At 39.6% G+C, this 23848-nt stretch overlaps 1 protein-coding gene across 1 annotated transcript in view; it reads right to left on the reverse strand.

Moving 5' to 3' along the window:
• LOC117830879 (astrotactin-2-like) overlaps positions 1-23848 on the reverse strand; it is a 484162-nt gene that overhangs the window by 587 nt on the left and 459727 nt on the right. The window contains exons 21-23 of the mRNA XM_034709203.1: positions 14219-14360; positions 4430-4530; positions 3565-3748 (exon numbers count right to left, since the gene is read on the reverse strand). Coding sequence (XP_034565094.1) covers positions 3565-3748; positions 4430-4530; positions 14219-14360 — 427 coding nt within the window. The remainder of the gene's footprint in view (positions 1-3564; positions 3749-4429; positions 4531-14218; positions 14361-23848) is intronic.

Consider the following 23848-nt stretch of genomic DNA (forward strand, 5'->3'; position numbering starts at 1 on the left):
TCTGCTCGTCTTTCCTGAAAAAAGGGAAACGAAACATTACATTTGCGACAGGAGCAAATCTTAATGCAAGGAATTCAATTGTATCTATTTTTATAATGTGAAAATGCAAAAAAATGTTCTCAAAACAAATAATTCAAATAAAATAAAGTTGTATTTTTAGGGGAAACGTTTGATAACTCAGCTACCACAGCTCACTTAAGCATTCAGGCACTTCTTAGCTAACTATTCATCTTGCTAGCTTGCTAGCTAATATTCTGTTTTACTTTTTTACAAGTAAACATTTTCCTTTGATAGCTTACATTTCCTTTTGCTAGCCTACATTCTTGATAACTTAACTTTTCCCCTCTACTTGTCTTTGCTAGCTAGCATTTCCTATTGCCAGCTTGCATCCTTGGTTGCTAGCATTCATCTTTGCTAGTTTAGCTTGCTAGCATTTTTCTTTTGCAAGCAAACATCCACCTTTACAGGCTAAGATTCTTGTTTACTTCTTAACGTTTACCTTTGCTAGTTTCTACCAGCTAATATTTCCTTTTGCCAGCAAACATTTTCCTTTGCTAGCCCACATTCTTGATAACTTGTTAACTTTTCCCCTCTACTTGTCTTTGCTAGCTAGCATTTCCTATTGCCAGCTTGCATTCTTGGTTGCTAGCATTTATCTTTGCTAGTTTTAGCTTGCTAGCATTTTTCTTTTGCAAGCAAACATCCACCTTTACTAGCTAAGATTCTTGTTTGCTTGTTAACATTTACCTTTGCTAGTTTCTACCAGCTAATATTTCCTTTTGCCAGCAAACATTTTCCTTTACTTACTCAAATTCTTGTTGGCTTGCTTTTTTCTAGCTAACCTTTCCTGTTGCACGCATACATTTACGTCCATTTGGTATTTACACCACTACTATACTGTAATGCTATCAAAAGTCGTGTTAGCTAGGGAAGAGATGAATGCTAATATTAGCTGTTTCAAATGGTAGCTAGAGTTATCAAATATGTTGTTTTAATTTGAATAGTATACTTTGTGGTTTTACCAGCTGATAAATGTGTAAATTTCACAATGATAATGTTTAAAATTCAGTATTTTTACGAAGTCTGTAAAGCTGGAACATAGTGGTGAGATATATCAGCTAATGAACTTTGAACTCCAAGTGTGACCACACAGGAAAATAGCTCCTATGTGATTATGGTGAATTGAGTAAAGTGGTTTATCTGATACCTGAAGTCAATAAATAAAGAGAGCTAATTGAAAAACTGGGGATTGCACCTTTGATTTCCTTTTCCACTGTGTTTGTTCCTGCAAAAGCAACAACTTTTCATGTCCCAGAATTGAAAGCAGCTCCGCTGGATCTCTCCTGTCACTCTGATGGGACTGCCAGTCTTGGTCAAAACCACCACACAGGCAATTGCTTTTTGAGGAACGCTTCACCAGAGGCAGCTGTCTAGAGTGAGTAAAACTAAGAATTTTGTCTCCAGGTCCAGAGTCTGGAGCTGCTGTTTACGACATGAAAGAGCCATATGTCTGGTCACCTTTAATTTAGAAAAGATGCCTCACAACACAAACACACTAACAGACACTCACGCAAATGCAACTTTTCTGTACCTGCAAAACAGACGCAAACAGTACAGGCATTCAAGGTTGTTAAGTTCCTATGGACGCTAAAATGAGGAAAACACACGTGGAGAAGGGCGAAATTCCATTTGTTTTGAAAGGCAGTGTCTGCTGAGCATCAACATCTGTCTCTAGTTAAGCAGGGAGTACAGACATCCTTTTCACTTATTTGCCGAAAAAGGGGGGCAAACATTTTCTCATTTCCCTTGAATTCTTACATCTGAAACAACAGAATACCAAAACACATAATCAAGGGAGGCTTGTAAGCACATTAGTGAGGAACAAATTAAACACATTAAATTTAATTCATAATGAAAAACAAAGACACTACTAAAAAAAGCACTTCAAATAATATCCCTGGGTAAACTTTCTGGGTGCAACTAAGGCAACTTCTTCGTCATAGATTTGGTCTTGTGGGATTTAGGTAACTGAATCTGAAGTAATTGATTGCGACACAATCAAGGATTCAAGAGATTACAGCCCAGAGCTTAAAAGAACACTGGATGAAAGATGTGTTAAAATAGAAAAAGTACATTGCAGAACAAGATAATAGCTGTGTTTACAGTAAAGGCAGATAAATACCACTAAGCATGTATCACAGCATGTTCAGAGGACAATGCAGTTAGGGAAAGAGCTACCTTTTTTTTTCTTTTTTTTTTTTTTTACAGTTCTGGTGGACATTTGGGGGCTCCTGGAATTCTCGGCTCCTGGAGGGAGCGCTGACTGTGCTTACGTTTCACTTGGCCATTCTCTTACCTTTTAAAAGGCACCACCAATAGAGCCTGCTTGTAAATTACCCCAACGAGGCTCAACCCTGCCAACTTCAGGCAGTAAATAATCTGTGCTCGCTCATCCAACCCCCCCACCCTCACCCCCCCACCCCACCACCATCCCCCCCAACCTCCATCACAACTGCCCACACACAAACACATCATCCGACCACCCCAATTCCCCATATTAAGTCCCAATGGCCAAACCCGTGCCTCCCACCCCCCTTCACCAATCAGGGAGAAGCATAATCTTCAAACCAAAGTTATCCCACGATTAAAGTTATCCCACGATTATTATATTATTATTTATGGCTTGAAAAATGAGTCCTTCCAAGCAGTTGGGGTGGACAAACCAAAAAAATGTGGCTGTAACTTAAGATCTCCTGTTGCTATCATCAGCACTAGACCAACTTCCTTGTCAGACTCATAATTTTCTGAAGGATTTGCGTCATTTTGACCTCCTCACTCAGTTTTTTTTTTTTCAACTTGGTCAGCTTCCCTTTGTCTACAACATGTAGTGCTTCCTTACTGTCTGTTCATGCAGACTAACAGTGGGGGTGTCCCTGTGAAGAGGGCCAGGGGAAAGGTGAAGTCGAGTTTGGGTGCTGAGGAAGAGGAGGACCTTTTTTTTTTTCGAAGACAGAAGAGGAAATGGAGTTGGAAGTTGAGTTGGTGTTAGCTGCCTGTCAAAGTGAGTGTTTTCCTTGGCTGTCAAACACTGTTTTGGCATCACCATGGTAATGCGAGGAGTGCATGTAACCCCACAGTTTTCACGGTGACCTTGCCCACTTGCTTTCCAGTAGAAGCACGATGGAAAAGGGGGGCTAAAAAAGGGGGGGACTGGGGGGGTAATTGTGCAATGGCGCTCCAGCTCAGAGGGGGTGCAGACTAGGCTATGAAAAATGGCTCACTGGTCTGAATCTGGCAGCACCAGTTCAGACAGCTTTGGCTTTTGTTATGTAAGAAACCTCAGAGTGACTGTAAGTGATCCTACACGACAAAACAATGTCATCAAACAAAATGACAAGGACTCTCAGATAAATTGTAACAGGCTTAAACTATTGCCATTTCTAGACATGAATAAAATCAATCAGACTTGAGATTCTTTCTGAAACAAACTCTGCATTTAGAAAAATATTTATCATCTCTATGTTAACATTTTCATATAGCTTCTTGTGCTTCCAGATCTCTCACCTGGGGCCCAGCTCATCCTCACTACGCCACACAAAGTCTCCAAACTTCTCATAGTGGGAGTTGTAGTGATGCTGGACTCTGTAGAGCAGTGGAGGCGAGATCTCCATCAGAGTGTTGTAGGCCATCTGCTGCTCCTTTCCACTGGTGTAGCCATTATACAGGTTGTACACCTTGTCTGCTATCTCTGCAAGAGACAAAGGGACAGACAGAGGAGAGAGAGAGAGAGAGTAAGAGGGGAAGGAACCTCAGTGATTTGGTTCTGCACTTAACCATAATTTGGGGACAGGTAACAGGGAAAGGATGGTGAAAATGAACCCAACAGAGCCTGGGATATTCCGAACGATACCCTTTTATATAGGTCAAGCTTCACATATACTGGATTATGAACTTCCCATAATGAAACTTGACGACGCCTTTTATCTGGCCTGCCCTGCCTGGCAAACTCCACATGATTAGTGAACTGAGTCTGGCATGTTGAAATGCAGGAGTGCCCCTTTACATTTGGGCACAGCTTGCTTTCATAACCATAAAATGTAATCAAGCATGTGCACATGCTGATCAAAAAGAACTATACGTGAATCCTGACCTCCTTTCTGTGATGTACTATGAAACATTTTCACTCAATGAGTTGAGACAAAACATCCTACAAGATGGTAATTGGTTAAATTCAGATGATATGAAACATTGACTTTCTAATATGTAGAATTTACATTGCAAATAAAAGTGTTAATTAAATGTGATCAGTGGGGTTCAAGAAGTAGCATTTTAGAAAAAGAAGTGGTTGAGTAAAAAGATATATGTGCAAAAGGTGAGGCTAAAAATAGTACAAGAAGGCACAGCAGGAGCAAATCAAAGGTGAGGGTACCTTCAGCTCGGCTGTCATCCACCATTGGACAAGATGTTCGTACGGAGACAAAGCTCGACTCAGACTGGCTGCCCCTGCTATCCACTGCATGCAGTGTAAACCTGCAATTGATTAGAAATAAGAAAGCAAGAGGTTACTGTTTGATGTCCACAATTCAAGATTAGATAACATTAACTTCCATGACAAAAATGATTCCAAAAACTCTGAATGACAACTTTTGAACTTGTAGGGTATACAAAACAACCTGCCTATAAATTCACAATCCAAGTTATTTGGTGAAATATGTGAAAATATGTTAAATCCGATCAATTCTTTAACATAGTGAGAGAATAAATGGTCTTTTTAGATTAGATTATATTTGATCAAATACAACCTTTCAATGACTTTTATACAATCTCTGGAAAGTATCCTTGAAACAGCCAGGGATTGTGGGATTGAAATGTATATAAAGCCCAGCCAGTACCACAGAGGCAGAGCAGAGAGGAGGAAAGGGGCACATGGTCTGACTCCAAAAGGACAAAGTTCCTCCCCATGAAAATGCCAAACATCAGATTTTTTTGGGTTCCATGACATACTTCAGGTCCACTCAGTATCCTGATAAGATACACCAGTGAACAGTTCAAGACAGTGCAAATGGAGAAAGGACATACAGGGAAAATGTAACGCATCTCAAGGGCTGTAGGGCTGCACATCTGGGAAGAGAAAACATATGACCTTTCCATGTCCTTTTGAAAATGCCAATGTGTGCACTCCTGAATAAGAACAAGTACAGAGAGGAACTCGTCCTATTGAATTTAAAAAAAGGAGCAAGCGTGGTTCACAGTTACATCGATATCATTGCAGCGGTAAGACGGAAGGCTGATACAACTCTCAGGAATATGTTCTGCTGTTTGCCACTGGTGTGATGATGATGGTTGATCTTTTAACTTGCAGCAACTAGCATGTTTCAGGGTCCTGGTGCTATGTATGCTAGCATGCTAACTCGGTCGCACTGTTATTACATTACACTTACAAAACGAAACGGAACAGGACAGAACAGAACGAAAAATGTACACACAAAACTTCTGTTTCCATTTCCAGTGTTGGCTATGTTAAAAAAGGCTGCAGTTAAATATAATAAGATACAGTGTATATATATATATATATGGATACTTTGGAACTTCAAAGCACAAGTTCAACATTTTGGGGAAAAAGTCACTTTTAAGTAGATAAGCAGAAGGTACCAGTGTTTTCCTGTGACCTTTCTTCGGAATATCAAGCAACAGCTACCAGCCAGTTAGCTTAATTTAGCTAGCATAGCACAACTTAGCATTTTAATCTTAACACATTGTACAAAAAATATACAATGTTAAACTTTAAGTTATAGAGGGGATGGGAGGCATGTTTTGTTACCTTTAAATACAGCAAAGCTAGCTGTTTTTCCCTCTTTTTGAGTCTCTATGCTAAGGCTAGCTAGCCAGCTTGTAGTTCATATAAAAGTATAAATCTGCTTATCTAATTCTCTTCCAGAAAGCATACACGGGTATTTAAAATAATATATTACTTTCTCAAAGGACAAATTTGACACTTGTACAAAAACATGTTTGAAAATTGAAATCCGGCAAAAGTACATGATACATGAAACACCATAGAGAAGTACTTCAGCCATCTATTTGACACAGTAAGAGGCATTCAAGTTGTGAACAATAAGGGTACCCAAACACATATATAACAGGCTCTGTATAGTCATGGTAGAGCCACAAAGCCAACTATTTAGCACTTTGCTGTTAATTGTAATCTCCCTGAACAACCCATGAGCTTTGTTTCACCATCAAGGGAAGAGACATAGATCAGGTATGCTACAAATATCTGTGGTGAGCATCTTTTGGACCACAAGCATTGTTTTTCTGACTGCAGCCAAAGTTTTGCAAAAAGTGAATCTAGTGTTGAGAAATGTTTGTAAGTAGTTATGAAAAACTGTAAGCTTTCAGAAATATTTCCACAGAGCTACCACTGTAAAAACAACAGAACGACAGAGTGGAAACCACAAAACACAGTGAGACAAAATGAACAACTGAGACGGCATTCCAGTGCCAAACACTTTAAAAAATCCATGAAAATAAAGAAATTAGTATATTATTGTTTAGAAAATGCTTGCTTTTCTTCCTAAACCCATTTGCTTTTTTTTTCAGACAATGTCTTTTGAGAGCTGTCCCAATGCTGTCAAATGATTGTGTTGTTTGTAACATGACCTGTTTGGACATAGCTAGCATAGTTTGTCTGGTCTTGTTATTCAGCGGGGTACATGTGGTATTCCCCAAGAACCTCACAAAAGACACAAGGGCCTCACTGGCTCCTCTGCCCAGCAAAACAATGCCTGCATGTAGCAGTCACACTGTTTAAATTATGTAGCCACATAACGTGCAGATGGATACAATGAGGTGGGAGAGGAGGGGAGGGGAGCGGAGCGGGAGGATGAGGAAGCGGGAGTTTTATCAAGGCAATTTGTTAAAAGTTTTTGTTTGGGACCCAGGATGTGAGCTTGCCAGCCTTTTACTGCTGTTTTTTGGTGGTTTAAATGGTTGGCATCAGTGACAGGTACTGTTTCCCCTTTCACAGCCCTTAAAGCAATTACAAGATCATTATGTACTGTAATAAAGCTGTTACTGCCAGGAGATTAAGCCCTTCTATGAGTCACCTTTGGAGATCTGCATTTTATTTGGGTAAAAGTGGGAAAATAGTTGTAAAAAGAAATGTCTCATGTTACAGACAATGTACAACAAATCTCAGAACCCTTGGCTGTTGTCTGACGACTAAGTGCCTCCTTAAGGGACGTTCAACTTCTCAGTATTTCAGGTGTAGCCAGATGTTAGTGATGAATGACCAAGACTCCCTTTTCAGTGTGCTGAATATGTCCAATTAGCAACTTGAAAAGTGAGGCAACACTCACCCATCCAGATATGAAAAACAAACGCTGTCATTTCTTGGTTCATTATACCCCTGGAGTGGCGCCTGTTCATTTGACTGAGGTGAGTCTCAGCTTTGCTGTAAATAGTAAGCTCCACAGAGGCTTTGTTCTAGCATAGTCGAGCAGTATTAAACCAGTTTTCCTGTTATTTACCTGCAATTAATGGACTTTAGTTTACAGAAATAACATCATAATGCAGATTTGTAAAATAAAATAGCATATCTGTCACGAAGAGGAGAACAAAAAAATGTGAAATGCTTGTTCGTAGACTCAAGGTAAGATTGTGAAATTCTGATGCACTCCAGGAAGCTCGGAAATCTCAACACCTTCTGGCTTTTGCAATGCAGCACTGAGGTGACATTATTTGATCTAGAACTGGTTATTGACAACATTTACATGCTTGTACTGACCAATGCAATCTCCGTTAGACAATCGCCAGTGGGAGCAGGGATGTTATAATGGCGGATTCTGTTCCATCCGCTTGCTCTTTATTCTGACTCTTTTTCCTACATACACCAAAAGCATGTACATGTACACAAACGTGATAATTTATGATGAAGGAACCTTGGCCAGGGGTCTCTCCACAATGTTAGGACTTCATTCATAGATACAGATAGTAGAGCTGGATGGACAGAGTGTGGTGTCTGAGCTCAGTACAGGCACTCAGTGATGATGATAAAGATCGCCTGGGAGAACAAAGGAACCAGCCACGGTCTGGCCTGCCATGAGAATGTCAAAACATCAAGAAACAGAATTGGCAAGACACACACAACCATCCTGGCCACCCACTAACACACACACATACAGACACACACAGACAGAGAGACACTTTCCTTTGTCTCTGTGTTTTTTTTCTATCTGCATTGCTTGCATATAGCTCAGCTCTGTCTATCCCTGTCTCTAATTCCTTGCCTCTCACATCTATTCCAGCGCTGTCTGGCTGCACATGGCTCTCTTTGGTTTTGAAAGCTCAGCAAACAATGAGGTGGACAAATGGCAGATTAATGTTTGTGTAAATTAACAATGTTGCCATTAAAGTAACCATTGTCCTCTAATTTAATGAGACAGTGGAGCGATGGCTGAACAAGACATGACAAGACGGAGAGCTCGGAGACAGACAGCACAAGAGCGGACGTATGAGGGAAAGTGAGAGTGAGAGAGGATCAATTAGGGCAGTATTTTTGGCATGCCGAGAGAAGCCAGGGCAGTGGGGGATGCCTTTTCCATGACATCAGCGTTTGGACACACATCAGTCGAACCGGTCCACAAATCAATCAAAGCCACATAGAATCGTTTCTCGCAGCCCTGAAGAATTTATGGCAGCTTACAGTATCTCATGACTTGAAATCCTCAGATCTAAGTGGCATTAGACTGGTGCAACAGCCTTAAATAAAATTGGTTTGGCTTCCATTGTAAATTAGAAAAATTAGCTCAGCTCTGAATGATCTCACTCGTAGATCAGAAAGACCCTCAGTCCAAATGAAAGTAATGATGAAAACACCCCATTAAAGTCACTCTAGCTCAATGTATGTTCTAGATATATATAGGATATTGCGATACTTCCACAAAATAGACCTGACCATTATGCAAACATTACTTTGTATAGCACTTGACACAATCAAGCCAAGATCATTACACTGGGTTCACCAGTATCTGGATTTGCCACCATGTCTGCAATGGAATAATTTTAACCTAATGACCATATTCACTTTTGGAGCTTGAAAATTTTCTCTTTAGATTTTGTATCTTATTTGTATTAACATTTTCACTAGACCAAAAAGGTTAGTTTGTTATGATGTATTAGTCTTTTTGGTCTGGATAGCTCATTTCTCTACTCCTTCATACTGTACAGGGGTTTAAGGTTTTTGTTAACCCATTTGATCATATTATGGCTAATAGCTGTGCATACATTTGCATACTTTGGGAAGCGGCTGGGTTTATTGACAGTCAGGCGTACTGTTGCTGTTGGCCAGGAACCTCGACTTCTTTGCCGGTTGCGAGGTTGACAGAAATTTAAGTTTAGTCAGCAATTTTCAAAATGGCAACCGCCATCATTTGGCTTCATATACCAATTTAAGCACACTACTACTACTATAAGTGAAATTTCAATCAGTGCCGGTCTGTCAGTTCTACTCTTAAAACTGAGAATTTTAATTCATTATGGCCTTAGAAGCCATTACCAGGATAGCCTCTATAAAATTGCAGCAATTTATGCAATGTCAAAGGGGTTCAGAGGTACTAAGTGTCTTGAGATATTAAAGTTTATGTAGATTAAGTAATCTAAAGAAATTATAAACAGCAGAAGAGAAGGGCAGGAGGTTTTAAGACAATTTAATGAAGATTGTTGGTCCCCAATTTTCTGACTTCTTCTCAGCTTTTTCTGGATGATTTGATATTTTGATACTCTGTCTTACTCTAAATACTTACTTTACTGTTCTGTGTTTATTATCTATTAACTGCTTTCTGTAAACCTCATTGTCGCTCAAACACACCAAGCTAATCATTTCTGCATTAATTAACAATGACACCAACTGAAAGGTATATAACATTTTGTAGTTAAACGTTAAATAGAGAACTCTATTTTAGCTTATTCTGCTTTAACACTTGATTTGCACCTCTCAGCAGTGATGGGCCCATGGGACTTATATCATACTCTATATATGTGCACTGACTGTTTGTAGTTACACTTTTTAAAATTCAGCTTTTGAACTAAGGTGTGAAACTTGAAACTTTTTACAGGGCAAACACCAGTTCACTTTGCAGCAGAACACTGGGGCCCCTGCAGGCTTGGTAATGATCAAGTGTAAAGCCAATACCAGTTGAAGTCTTATCAGGCTCTTGATTGAGACAAGCGGGGGTTTGCTGCAAACAGATGAACCCTCGGACGTAGTTCCGACGTAGGTTCTGCTCTTATCAGAGGAACAACACTGTGGAGAATGCCTAAACAAAGATAACACTGCAACAAAGTTGAGAATGAGGCTCTTGTTGCAGGTTTTGTTATTAGAAGCATGACTTCAACAGATTAAACTAGCTGTAATTTTCTCACTACTCGCCATCAACTGTCAAAGCCTTGAGGAAATTCAAATTGTGATTTTTGTAACTTAATATTCAGTAACTGTTTTGCCACCAGATTCTTGACATGTCTGTTGACCCTTTCCTTCTTTATTACCTTCCCCCCTGGTTTCAATCCTCCCTTCAAACTTGCTCTGAATAACGTCAGAGAGCGGGAAATCTTACCCAACACTGCCCTTTCCTGGATTCTACCTCTTATGTAAATCTGACAGGCTCATTAGCTACTGCATACTCTGTTTATGAAAGATGAATCAGAAAAAGTCTCATGGAACCTGTTTTACCGTTATAGCTGTGTATTTGGGAGACATTAAGTTAAATAGCCTGTTGGTATTGCTCTATTAAACCATCCATCACGTTCCCTTTGGCTTAAATACACATACACACCCACACAAACTGCAATAAAAAAGGCCTTGTTATGCCTCACCTGTATCCCTGCTTTGCCAATGTGTGACGTAACTAAATAAACTTTGCTTGAGGTCAGTTGTGGGGTTAAATGTGGCAAGGATACTCTGCTGTATTTTCATACAGGTGAGCGATTTTTCTGGTTTACCTTATATGAATACGATCTGTATTGGGCAACTAGAGCAACGTGGATTTCAATGATCCCTCCGATTTGCATTTAATCAAAATGTTCAAACAATTTAATTAGAAACAGAAGAAAACGGTGGTATCCTCTGGTACATCATATGTGTAACTACACATGGAAAGCATGACTCTGGATCAAGTTTCCCATATATATTAATCTTAGCTGCTGTCTCTACACGGGCAGTGTTGAGACTCCCAAAACAAACCAAGGCCACCAAATAGCAAGGGCATTAAAGACACACACACACACACACACACACACACACACACACACACACACACACACACACACACACACACACACACACACACACACGCACAACACCTAACAAAGCCTGAAAGGACAGCCAAAAGCAAAGAGGACAGTGTGTTTCATATGTCCAGCGACAGCCACAACAACATCTGTGTCCTGTCTAGCTCACCCATTATTGCTGCTCTTACAAGTTTGCTTTGTGGTGTGGAGGTGGCAAACAGTGCTCAAAGGAAATGCACACAAAAAATAGCTGATGGGAAAAGAAGAAAAACAAATCATCAAATCAAATCATCTCTCAAACTGACAAAAAAAAAGACCCTGATCAATGTAATGCAATTCAATGAATCCAAAAAAACTCCCAAACTGGCAAGGAATCTTTTTTGGGTGCAGGGGTAGAGTACCTCACTTTTATCTGTCATCTCATCAGGCATGATCTGACCTAAGTAGTAGCACACAATGTGGTAAAAGCTGGCTAGCTAGCTGGTCACTGAGACTTCTTCTGCTGCTGATGCTTTCGTTTCTTCTTCTACATAAAGATTGATTGATTGGTTGAGGGATGTGATCACATTTTATAACCTTAGGCAAGGACTGTTTTTTACAACCATAGCCTTATAGAAAAAAAGAGAGATTATGAGAACTCATTAATTTTTATATAGACAAGTGTGTTATACTATATAAATAAAGTCATACATTTATACGCAAAAGAAAAATAGCTTTTACGTTATTTTGAAGGGGCAGATCAAAATAAGCTAGCCACCGCCTGAGCTAAAATGAGGAATGAGGAGCACCTTATGGAGTTGTACTTTAATATAAGTTTCATAAAAACTGAATACTTATCTTAATGTACATCAGCACCACATTGTCATAAGAATCCGGATTCTGAATCGATTATGCAAGAAAATTAGTCTGATATGAAGGGCAGGCTAGTAGGCAGCTTGAGCACGCTTCCACAAACGCTGTTTGTCCTCAGCTGTTGATTAGAACTCACAGACTGTATGTGGTATAACTTCACAAGATGGTTAGCGTTTTTCATGTCAGAGGAGGTGGCTGGCTGCTCTTCCGTTATTCCCCTAAATGCTATATGTTAGCCTACATATAGATTGAACAAAGCTTAGAATTACAACATCTTTCTCATAAAATTTTAACTTTGTGCTCATAAGATGATTTCTGTTAATTCACAACTTTTTGTCTCATTCATTTACAGCTTCAATCTTGTACATTTACAATTTAAATCTTGTAAGTTTATGCCTTTATTATCACAAAATTATGACTTGTAATTAAGAGCTTTGGTTCTGATTTTGATGTGTCCTCTCATAACTTTCTAGTCTTAATAATACAAGTACAAGTTGTTCAGAAGTGGTAAAACAAAAATTACACATCCCTAAAATGCAATGAAAAGAACTTCTGTGACCTTGCCCTTCAGTCTGATTAAAACAAAAAAAACACTCATCCTTTGTTGCTTGGCCGATAGCCAATGTGTTTCCCTGATAAATTGAGAATACTCTTCAGTCCACTATTCTCCAAAACTGGGAACCACCATCCTTTTCTGCTTTTTACTGACTGATCCCTTGAGTTCAACATGACCCTGACGAGATTTATCAACTGAGACTGCCAAAACATACGATTTCAAGAAAAATGTCAACCACCCCTGGCACCTTGCCACGACAGCACTTAATGCTTACTTCCACGGAAGAGATGGATCAGACATCCTTTGATTCTTACTATCGCTCTGCGGCAGTTATTTACTTCAAGGGGAGTTCAAAAGTTCCTCAAAGCCAAAGTGAACAGTTCTCCTTTTTCTGATAACAGGTCTCTTTTCTGCTTCTTGAATTTTCTCATGGTCTGGCAAGAGCTCTATGGAGCCAAACAGAAGTCCTTCTCAGGAGTTTCACCAAACCCTTTTGCCACATTTGCTTCTCAGACTACAGATTAGTTTAGGGCTGTGTCTTCTTGTTTGGCAGAGGCTTCACTCTGGCTTACTTCAGCAGTGTGAGCCTGAAAACAAAAGCGATAGTCTTTTGACTTGCAAACAATTTACAGGTTTTGATTGGTAACACCGTTTAACAGAGGTCAGGTTTGAAGTCAGGAAAGCTAAGCTGTTTGGCTTTCGTAATGAAGTGTCAAGCAGATTTGTCATTCAAGCTGAAATATTTGAATAAGAATGGATTGTTGGATACACTTGAATGAAGATATCTGTCTATAGAGGTAAATAAATTATTGTCAGATTACCACCTATGGGAGTTGGCCGGGAAGTCATTACACAGGATTGGTCTGTCTGCTTTTGTTCTGCACATGGACTGTTTGTCCTGCGAACGCCAAAGCTTGCTGATTCATGATTGGTCAACACTATTTGAACTACAAATGTACTACAGATGGAAACCAGAACACTTCCCACGCTGAAAATCCAGATCCTTTAGGCTGAGGCTAACTGGGCCCCATGGTCCAAAAAGAACTAGCCTGTAAGCTCCTTTGTCCCCCAGGGTATGGCCACATGTGTCTTTTTCAAGGTAAGGATGCTCTTTTTTGAAGTTATGTCAATAGAAACATATTCCAGTTAATGTCTAGCCTCACCTGGACCCAGTGTAACCTTATTTGACCCTGTTATGAAATCAACATCACAGCTCACAGGGTCATGAGGCCAAAAACAAACAGAAAACAACCGTGCAGACAGAGCTTCATTATGCAAACATATTTTTCCTGTGAGGTCCATTCTGGTTTTTATGTCTTTTCACACAAATTGAGATCTGGAAATAATTAGGGACTTTCCATACATCAAAGACCCATGCAGGATTCTTGCAACTGTTTCTGTACAAACTGCAACACAATACAATTTATGACTCATGTTTATTCATACTTTGAAATAATAAACAGGAGCAATAAATCAGATTTTAACCAGCTTAGTAAACTTGGCAAAGGGCATGGGCAGACTTACTTGTAGAGACTGTCGGGTTCCAGGCACTTGAAGACCACTGAATATAGCACTGAGTGAGGATGGTCCCCGCTCCGCTTTCCGGCAACAACACAAGGTGAACCCAATCCAGTGAACAGATCATCCATCAGACTCAGGACTTCACCTGGTGGAGAAAAAAAAAAATAGTGTTGAACAAAGAGAGAAATAAATTTAAAAAAACACACATACTTTGGCACTGTCATTTATACTGTTTTACCATCTATCATACTTTTTGCCAAAGAAGAAGAAGAAAGGGAAACTTTCTTTCAACATTTTCTTTCATCTGTTGGTCTTTGTCAAACAAAAACAATGCCTTATGTTTTGCTCCAACACATGTTTCAGCACAGGAAAAAAACACTGGAGCACAGCTTTGTCATGAATTAATTTCCATTTGTAGAAAAGCACCTTTTCTTTATCAACAATTGTGCCATTTGACTCGACATGTGTGTGACTTTCACCTTTGCCTGGCCCACTGGGAGCAATTTCCCAGCCCCAAGCCCAAGGCTAAATTAAATATGACTTTTTACTGGCGGCAGCCCATACACACTACATTATAGAACTGCAAGAAAACAGGATTTCTTTCCTTTATGGGCATATGGTAGTGTTACAATGATATCTCACTGAGCACCCTTGCGTCTCACAAAACACTACTTCACAAGACGTGAAATATCTTTCATGTCAGCTTACGGGAAAAGGCCAGCGACGCACACTTGTTCATTTAGACACACACACATATACACAACGCCAGTTTCCAGTGCTCATGGGGGTGATGGAAAAAAAGAGGGAGCTGTCAAAATACCTTAAAAGCTCTCAAACGGTTGGATTTCCAACTATTTCTACACGAGGTAAAGGGCAGCTTAGTTTTAGCTTATGATACATGGGCCAACTTATAAACAGAGAGAGTAAGTCTGGCTGGTAGGGCACAAGGGGATGGTAAGAAAAGGTTGCAGAGGAGAGGAAAAAGAACTGCACGAATGAATGATTTGACCTTTTCACAGAAAGAGCTCTGTGTATAGGAGGTTTTCCCCAAACACATTCCTGCACCATTGCAGGGTTGCTCTTTCGAAGGTTTTTCACCTTTTTAAAACATGAATCTCAATTTGGATGCATTTATTCTGATGTTAAAACTTGCTTAGGGCTGCAAAAGAGGCGGCCAATATCAACATTAGTGGATGTCTAAGTTTGAAATCATTACGTTTTGGTCAAAATGTTAGAAGGTTCCCAACGGATGGAGATGAAGGAGTATGTGCTTAGTGGACAAATTAATGTGGAATTCCCATTTGTTACATTTTACTATAAACAACTTACTGTACAACAACATTAACTTACATTCTACGTTTTCAACTTTCTCTTACCACTAGACCATCAGCACACAGTGTCTTTATGTTTTGATTACCTATAAACATATGGATTATCTTTATTTTACAGTAAGAAATAAAGGAATCGTGACATTTTACAAATTGACAATTTGTCTTTCAACCAATTTCCTCTTTGGTCCAATTATTGTTCCAAAGTCCTTATTGTTTTAGAGCCTGTTTTCACTATCAGCATTTTTTTGTGCTGGCAGCAACCACCTCAATTTCAGAGTGCTCCATACCTGTGCTTACAGTTGCTAGGCTATGAAAGATGTCCCACAGAACTACCACTTTCTTTAGTGGTGACTGTAAAGTCTCTTTTAAAATGCTCCGTTTGATCAATGGAATTTCACAAAGCAAAAGTAAAAACGTCTGATAGAAATTGTGTCATCACATTGGCAGCAGCTCTACACCTGGAATCTGTACCCTAGAAAAAACGAATGTGGTTAATTTCTCTTCTGTCAGGACCTCCATCATTAGTGTTGACAAAGCTGACAACTAAAAGTCCCATCTCTCCTGTATTTTGATTTGTCAGCGATGAAGAAGCAACATTGAACAAAAGTTTATCTATTTTGAGGATACTGAGTGCTGAAAACACTGGTCCTTGTTGGTTTTGTATAGGAAGTATAAACAGAGTGGCTGTGGCTTAGTGGAGTTGGTTGTCTCTCAATTGCAAGGCCAGAGTTTCGAACCCAGATCCCACTGTTCATGTTCCCGAGTGTCAACAAAACACTCAACCCCAAACTGCGGGAATGGGAATTGGATGAGTTAGGGGCACCTGTACAAAACACCATCTGCCATCAGTGTATAAATGTGGAGTGAATGTGACATGTAAAGTTAAAGCACTTAGAGTGGTCAGAAAGAGATGTATGAATACACTCTTTTATAGAAAATAGGGGCTGTCAGCGCAAAAAAAAAAAATGCCTTTAATGGAAACAGACCCATAAAGTTGAAAAATAGCCTTTATCCAGCCTAAAGCTGGTGCTCTGCATGGATGCTGAGTGACAGGTATACTAATTTAGAAAATTTTGTGCAATGTGTTGGTAAGTTTAATAAAACATTACTCTCTGACCCCTGGCAATGTAGGCGTTGAGATTTGTAATTGTCTTGCAGTTGGTGTATAAGGGGGCTTAGTAACTGAGTGAACAATAAATTATCCCTAACAGACCACTTAATCTTTTGCAGAAATACCTGATGGAACGATCTACTTAAGATTGACCGTTGACGTTATTTGGCCTGCGTTCATTATGCCTTTTAAGTCTATTCCCCCATCTTTTATTGCAAGCTACAACGAGAGGAATGCCAACTAAATGCCAGATTTCTGCTACTTCACAAAGGCTAAAAGTAGAAAGAGACAGCTCCAAATACAGCAGGGAGTTAAAGGAGGGTCAAGAGTGAAAGAGACAAACAATGGGAGAGGCAAGGAAAAAAGGACGGTGAAAGCGCTGATGTTTTATGAATTTGGATGTGGTCACGGAGAGGAATGATGATGTCAGTGGATGTTTTGATAATCAGAATAAATCAAGGAGCTGATGCGTGACTACAGAGCAGTTCAGGGGTAACCACTTGTCAGCTGATGTATGGAATAATAACATAATCCTGACTTCAAAAATCACAACACACAGAAATCAAATGGTACACATACTTACTCATGCTGGCGTAGCATATGTGCTCACCAACGGCTTCCCTTTCATACTCTCTAACGTAAAGACTTCATATTTATCATTGTTGGGTCACATGTTTGGTATTTCTTACAAAGCCTTGTTGAAAATGAGGCTTGTGGATATATGGCAAAACACATTGACGTAGTAGTCCATACAGTTGTTGCTTTTTTCAGTATGCATAGCTACAAGTACAACAGTTTCCAAATGTTTGCAGATGGGTTAGGCCAGTTCTAATGTACAAATATTTCATAAAATATAGAATCTGTAGGCACAGGACCACATTGTGGTACCAGAAGTGATACAATATGATACCATACAATAGGAGACATTACAGTAAGATATAGGACGATAGCATACAATACAGTGCTATACAATACGATACAAAATGATATAGGACGATATGATACAATACAGTACGATACAATATGATACAGTGCAATACAGCACGATACGATATAGTAGGATACGTTAAGATAAGATACGATACGATACGATATGATACGGTACATGAGATATGATAAAAAAATAATGTGTTCTGGTTTCAGTTTGTAGCACAAGAATATTGTCCGCATCCATCTGAGCAAGCATCGGCTGTACACAGTAACAGTCCATGTGAAGAGCAAAGCGGGCAGAACACTATTCCCCATAATGCTATCCCAGAATGCATTACAAGCCATCTATGGGAGCTTTTTGCTTTGACTTCTCTGCACACAAAGGCAGCAAATAAATCTCAGTTGATGTTGTTTCTTAAAGGTGACATATCATGCAAATTCGACTTTTAAATGGTTCTCTACCTGAAATATGTGTCCCTGGCATGTCTACAACCCCCCCCCCGAAAATCGAAAAAATCCATTCTGCCCTGTTCTGATTTCTACACCTTTCTGTAAATGTGTGCTGAAACGAGCCGTTTCAGTTTTCAGTGTTTTTCATACGTCACAACGACATCCGGTCTGTCACGGAAGTCAGAGCTCGGAGCTTGTTCAGCCCATAGACTGTATAAAGTACAACTCAACCCCTCCTCTGTTTTTCATCACCTGCACACATGTGCTAACAAGGAGCCTAGGAGGGAGGCATGCTAGTTGTAGGCTGTCTTAATAAACACAAAGGTCGGTTTTACTCCGCACGTCTGCAGATTTGAAGATCTAGTGGATGATTTTTATTTTTCATGGAAAAGTGCTAGCGCTAGTTAGCATAGCCACATAGCTACATGTTCGTCGCTGTGTACCAAGACACACGTCGACATACTGACAAATAAAACAACAAGAAACACTAAATCTGTGACCAATCCTTCAGAAAGGTCCTGCTGCAGGCGCCTCTCCGTCAGGATCAGATTCTGGATCAAATTCAGAGGGTTGAAGCAACACGGGTCTGTGAGCAGCCGTGTATATTCAGCCAACATGTAAACATTAGATCAACGTGCTGTACAGCCGAGGGCACATCCACTTCCTGAGGGGGCGTGGTCAGAGAGCTCATTCACATTTAAAGGCACAGACACAGAAAACAGCCTGTTCTGAGCAGGGCTGAAAAAGAGGGGTTTACAAGCATACCATAATCTGATTTCAAAGTGTTTTTTTGAGCAATACACTTTACAGACATGTTTTGGGGACCTCTTAGACCAATATAGTTTGATGAAAAAGAGCATAATGTGTCACCTTTAACATAAACTTTACAATTTGCTATTCAAGTGTAAACCATATTCAAGTACAGAAAGGAAGTCTTGGATGATGAAAGTCTAACTTCTGACCTCTGCCTACACTGAAGGCCCTGAGGACTTAGCTGTGACTCCCAGAACTGACACATGATTGGACAAGAACCAAAAGGTTCAGAGAATGGCTCCTTTCCTTCTTACATGGGTCATTTTGATTGAATATCACCTGGGATTTTTCAAACTTGAATAGGTGTTACACCAATTCCATACAGAAGGCGAGGCAACCATCAGAAAGTTTATTTTTCCAAAGCGAACAGGTGGAGCACCATGCTGTTTTCATAATGAACAACTTCCACTGGTTCTACAACTGCAAATTTCCGTGTGAATTTTTACATGCAAAGAGAGAAATTACGAGCAACACCAAATACAAGTCTCTTACTCTCTTCAGGACTGTCGGATGCATGCTCAACTGCTGTAGTTTTTTTTGCCTGTTGTATGTTAGGAATCAATGTGAGGTGAAGATGTGCAGACCTTGGTGTTCAGAACCGTGTGTGGACCATTGTGGAGTTTTTATTGAACGGAAACAAATGCAATGGCAATAATGCAAGAAAGTTGCCGCGAAGATTCTCGACAAGCGTAAACATATGTTTAATTTAAATAAACAGACTTCAACCTCTCCAACTCAAGTAAATGTAGTCGATACATGTAATAATGCAATCTCTTTATACTGGAGATTAGACTGTCACTCATAGCAACACTTCCCTCTGACAACCAAAAATCTCACTTAAAATAAACTTGGCTTGACAACATCCATGTGTACTGACAGAATTTGAAGTATGTTATGTCTCCCATAGGCATAAGAGAGTGGATGCATTGGCTTAGCAAAGCTTAGTGACATAATTGGACATTTCATGTACAGTGTGAACAGACCACTTATGTCTCCAACAGCACAAGGAAGTGCTTAAGCAAGTCAGATCCATCTGGGAGACTGAACTGAAGACAAATGTCTTTGGTCGGGTCTTCGGTGGCACTTGAATGGCTTACTGTGTAATTATCAATTTAAGGACTCAGCAGGAGAACACAGCGTGTGTTTCAGTTCATGTAACAATCATATACTCTTACCTAGCAAACTGTACCCACACATTCCATGGGTCAAACACTTTTAAACAGAGCCATCTGAAAGCTATAAACTGTTATGCAATTACATAAATATAAGAGCAGTATGCAGGCTATGTGGGGTACACGATGTACCATTATGTGCACATGGTATAGAGCTCATGTTGGCTTTTTCTGTGAGTAAATGCCACTTTGCAAGAACCAAAAAGAGGCAGGAAATTAAAAGTAATTACTGAAAAAAAGTCATCAACATAATCACAGGTCAGACGTTTTAAAAAAAGTGAAATGTACAGAGTTATTTTAATAGAGTAGTAATTGATTCCTCAAACTGCTGCTGGTGGTAGATGTTAGATGCAGTGATTACTAACTCACATTTTTAATGTTTTCTAAAGCAACAATTCTCAATGGGTGGTACAATTGGCTGTTATAAGAAAGCAGGATGAGATTTAATTTAGTTACAAAAATTACTTACACATGTATACAACAAAATTATCAAAGACAATAGTGGTACTACTTTGTCCACAAGGGGCGCCAAAATCAACACAAACTAAATGTTTCTCACACTCTCTCTCACTTTAACCGTAAGAGCAAGGTTTGGATTCTTCTTTACTAGGTGCTTTCATTCAGTCAGTGGCACACTGGTGCATCATTGTGGCGAGAAGTTATAACGTTGGGGTTAGAGAAGGGTGAGTACACAAAGGTCAAAGGTTTCAATATACATTTTCAAAGTGAAGCACACAGTAGAAGTTAACATCAATCAATCAATCAATCAATCAATCAATCAATCTTTATTCATATAGCGCCAAATCACAACAAACGTTATCTGAAGATGCTTTTACAAACATAGGACTAGACCATACTCTATGTTAACGTCTCATCCCTAATAGAAAAAAGGAACACTGATAATTAACATCCAATGGATTAATGGACATGTGCCCAGATCTGCTAATCAACCACTGTCCTGTTCAATCCAACGCTGACATAACCAATCAAACATCAGCTTGACATTCATAAACTGTTCTTAAATTGGTTAATATTAGCCTTCAATCACTCCCTTTCACTGTGCTTCCACAAGTCAGTGAGTTAATTAGCACCAAATCAGAAGAGCTGAAGAGAACGCCAAGTATTTTATTGTAGGCCACCTAACATTATGGGAAATGTGACTCCTGGAGTTGTTGATGATGATGTGGTTGATGTGGATGCACCAGCAGCAAACAATGCTCACAGTTTTGGTGAAAATTGACTTGACTTATCCATTGTACCATGTCATTATGAAAATGGCAAAGTGTAGTGTATACTGCAGTTGTGAGGCTCTTTAATGTTCGATGAGCGCTCCTAGAAGAAGAGTTAAAAAGGTAATTTGAATCCCTACTTTATCTGATTAAATGTTTGGAGACACAGTCAATAAGGATTATTAACTTTTTAGGCAAAGTATGATTGTACCTGTGTATTCTCTTTTAACAGCATTCTAGTTAGCTAGCCTTAAGACTATATGTTATACTTCAGCAGCTCTGTCTCCTTCTCTCTCTCCTTGGCTGTTGTATTCCAGCTCAGTAAGTACTGACGTAATCATCTAGTTTCTCAATCCTTCATATGAAACAATTCTCATTTTGTAGAAGCTGATCAGATGACTCTGTGAGCCATTTGGGAGGTTTTAATTTGGATCTGTAACCTATCACATTACCAAAAGATCTTGGCCAAAAATTGGTACAGACAAATGACCCAAACCAAATTCCTCTCTGATTGTCAAGAGGAACGCATTCAGGTATAAATCAGCCAAAACTCCTGTAGTCTAACACGAGAACAAATTCATTCTGGGAAAGGTTGGAAGTGAAATAAATGTGTTAATCTTTTAAAATTTGGCTGTAACTTCAAACATATGGCAGCAATCTAACTCTATATCTCTCCTAATCAAGCAACTGCTTCATTCAAAGTGGAGACAGAGGAAATTCCTGCAACACTTGGTGTATAACGAGTTTAACACAGTGCATGAATCAGCAACACATGTTCCTACAAACCCTGACAAAAGGAACGCGATACAACACAATGGACTTGGAAATAAATATTGCTTTCTTGTATCCTAGTGGTAATCATTCATCATTCACAACCTTGGAACATATGCCTGGATTTGAGACTACTTTACTCCCTGTATTAACACTTTCCCTCTCTTTGCTTCATTAACAAAAAGGAATTAAGTGGAGGGGAATACCTGCTTTTAATGAGGTTTAAAGTAGAGGTGAGAAAAGGGGTGAAGGAAATGACACGAGGTGATGAATCCAATGTGGAGTGTTGACATGTGCGAAATGATGCTATGACTCAACTCCTAAACTTGAATTCTCTTTTTACAAGCCATTAGCACACATGTATGGCTATGTTTGTGGAAGCTGGCTCATTTTTTACCGAGTGCCTTCAATCATCGACTTCCTCCAAGGTGGTAGCTTTTAAGTGTTTGCATACCAAGCAAGAATTAGTTAATAATACTCAAAATCAAACCCATTAACCAAAGGATGAGATATTCAAACCCACCCAGGAGCAGCATTTATGGTTCTACCCTTCCGAGGGGTTCCTCAGGGGTAGGCCTGCGGTCCGTCAACATTTCTGTCAATACTGAAGCCAAAACAGCTCACAGCTGGCAAAAATTAAGGCCCCCGAAATTCTATTACGGTAAAAGCCATTTTGCGTGTTCTCCAGCTTACACGGCGATTAAAACCTCATGGTAAATGCCAGGTGACCTTTTTTAGTAAGCAGAGAGGGGAACAAATAATAGCAAATCATGGGAACATGATGATCCAGGCTGATGGACAGTGAACAGAGAGAGAGAGATACTCGGATTCAAACACACACAGCCCCTCATAACTATGATGTAGCTGCAAACAAGTCAAGAAAAGTTTATTTGTGCAGACTAGTATGATATACAATGTCTCAAAGGGCTTTTCTGCACCACAATAGCAACAGTTTCTGACCCAGAATCACCCAAATTCTCTGCGAGGACGAGGAAAACCCCTCTGTAAAAGTTAGGTGCAGGACAAAACACAAAAACAGGTGGGAGGGGGTGGTTTGGGGACAGGGAAACTCAAAGAGGGCTTCATTTTTCCATGGGTAGCATGAGGTGAAAAGTAGTCATAGGAGGAGAAAGGGACACATAGGTGGAGCAGAGAGTTGCATAATTGGAGAAATTGGAACACAACAGTTGGATTAAAATTCAAGTCATGTATACAATTTACTGTACATGCACTATACTTTGTGCAGAATATATTTACATGTACAAGCACACCACCTTCACCTCATTTGTCCTACTTTGGCTGGATGTGGAGACAGGTGTGTGCACATGGTGGCATTTCCTCTGACACTGGAAGCCAGACTTGCTTTACTGCAAGCCCAGACATTCATTTGAATTACACTACTGAAATCAGGCAGAGAGTAATTATCTCAGCCATTAGTTGAGTGTGTGTGTGTGTGTGTGTGTGTGTGTGTGTGTGTGTGTGTGTGTGTGTGTGTGTGTGTGTGTAAGGGATATTTTCAAGGGGGCAGAAGGGGCGTGGTTAGGTTGAGGCAGTAAGTGTAAAGTCTCAGGGTCAGTAGGTTCACACATTAGGCCTTTATTCCCCTCAAGTCACTTTCTTTAACTGCAAAGTCAGCACAGTTTAATTAATGTGTAAATGTAACTACTTTATTCACAAAGAATGTATGATAATGTTTATTTAATTGATCCCTCTATGTCATTAAAAGTGTTCCGCTTACTAAAAACAGCAATCTCTATGAGAAGTTATTCGTCATGTCTTCATACAGCATCTCTTATTTCCAATTTTCAAATTTTTTTTCTCCTTTG

The sequence above is a fragment of the Notolabrus celidotus genome, chromosome 19, assembly GCF_009762535.1.
Source record: "Notolabrus celidotus isolate fNotCel1 chromosome 19, fNotCel1.pri, whole genome shotgun sequence".
NCBI lineage: Eukaryota > Metazoa > Chordata > Actinopteri > Labriformes > Labridae > Notolabrus > Notolabrus celidotus.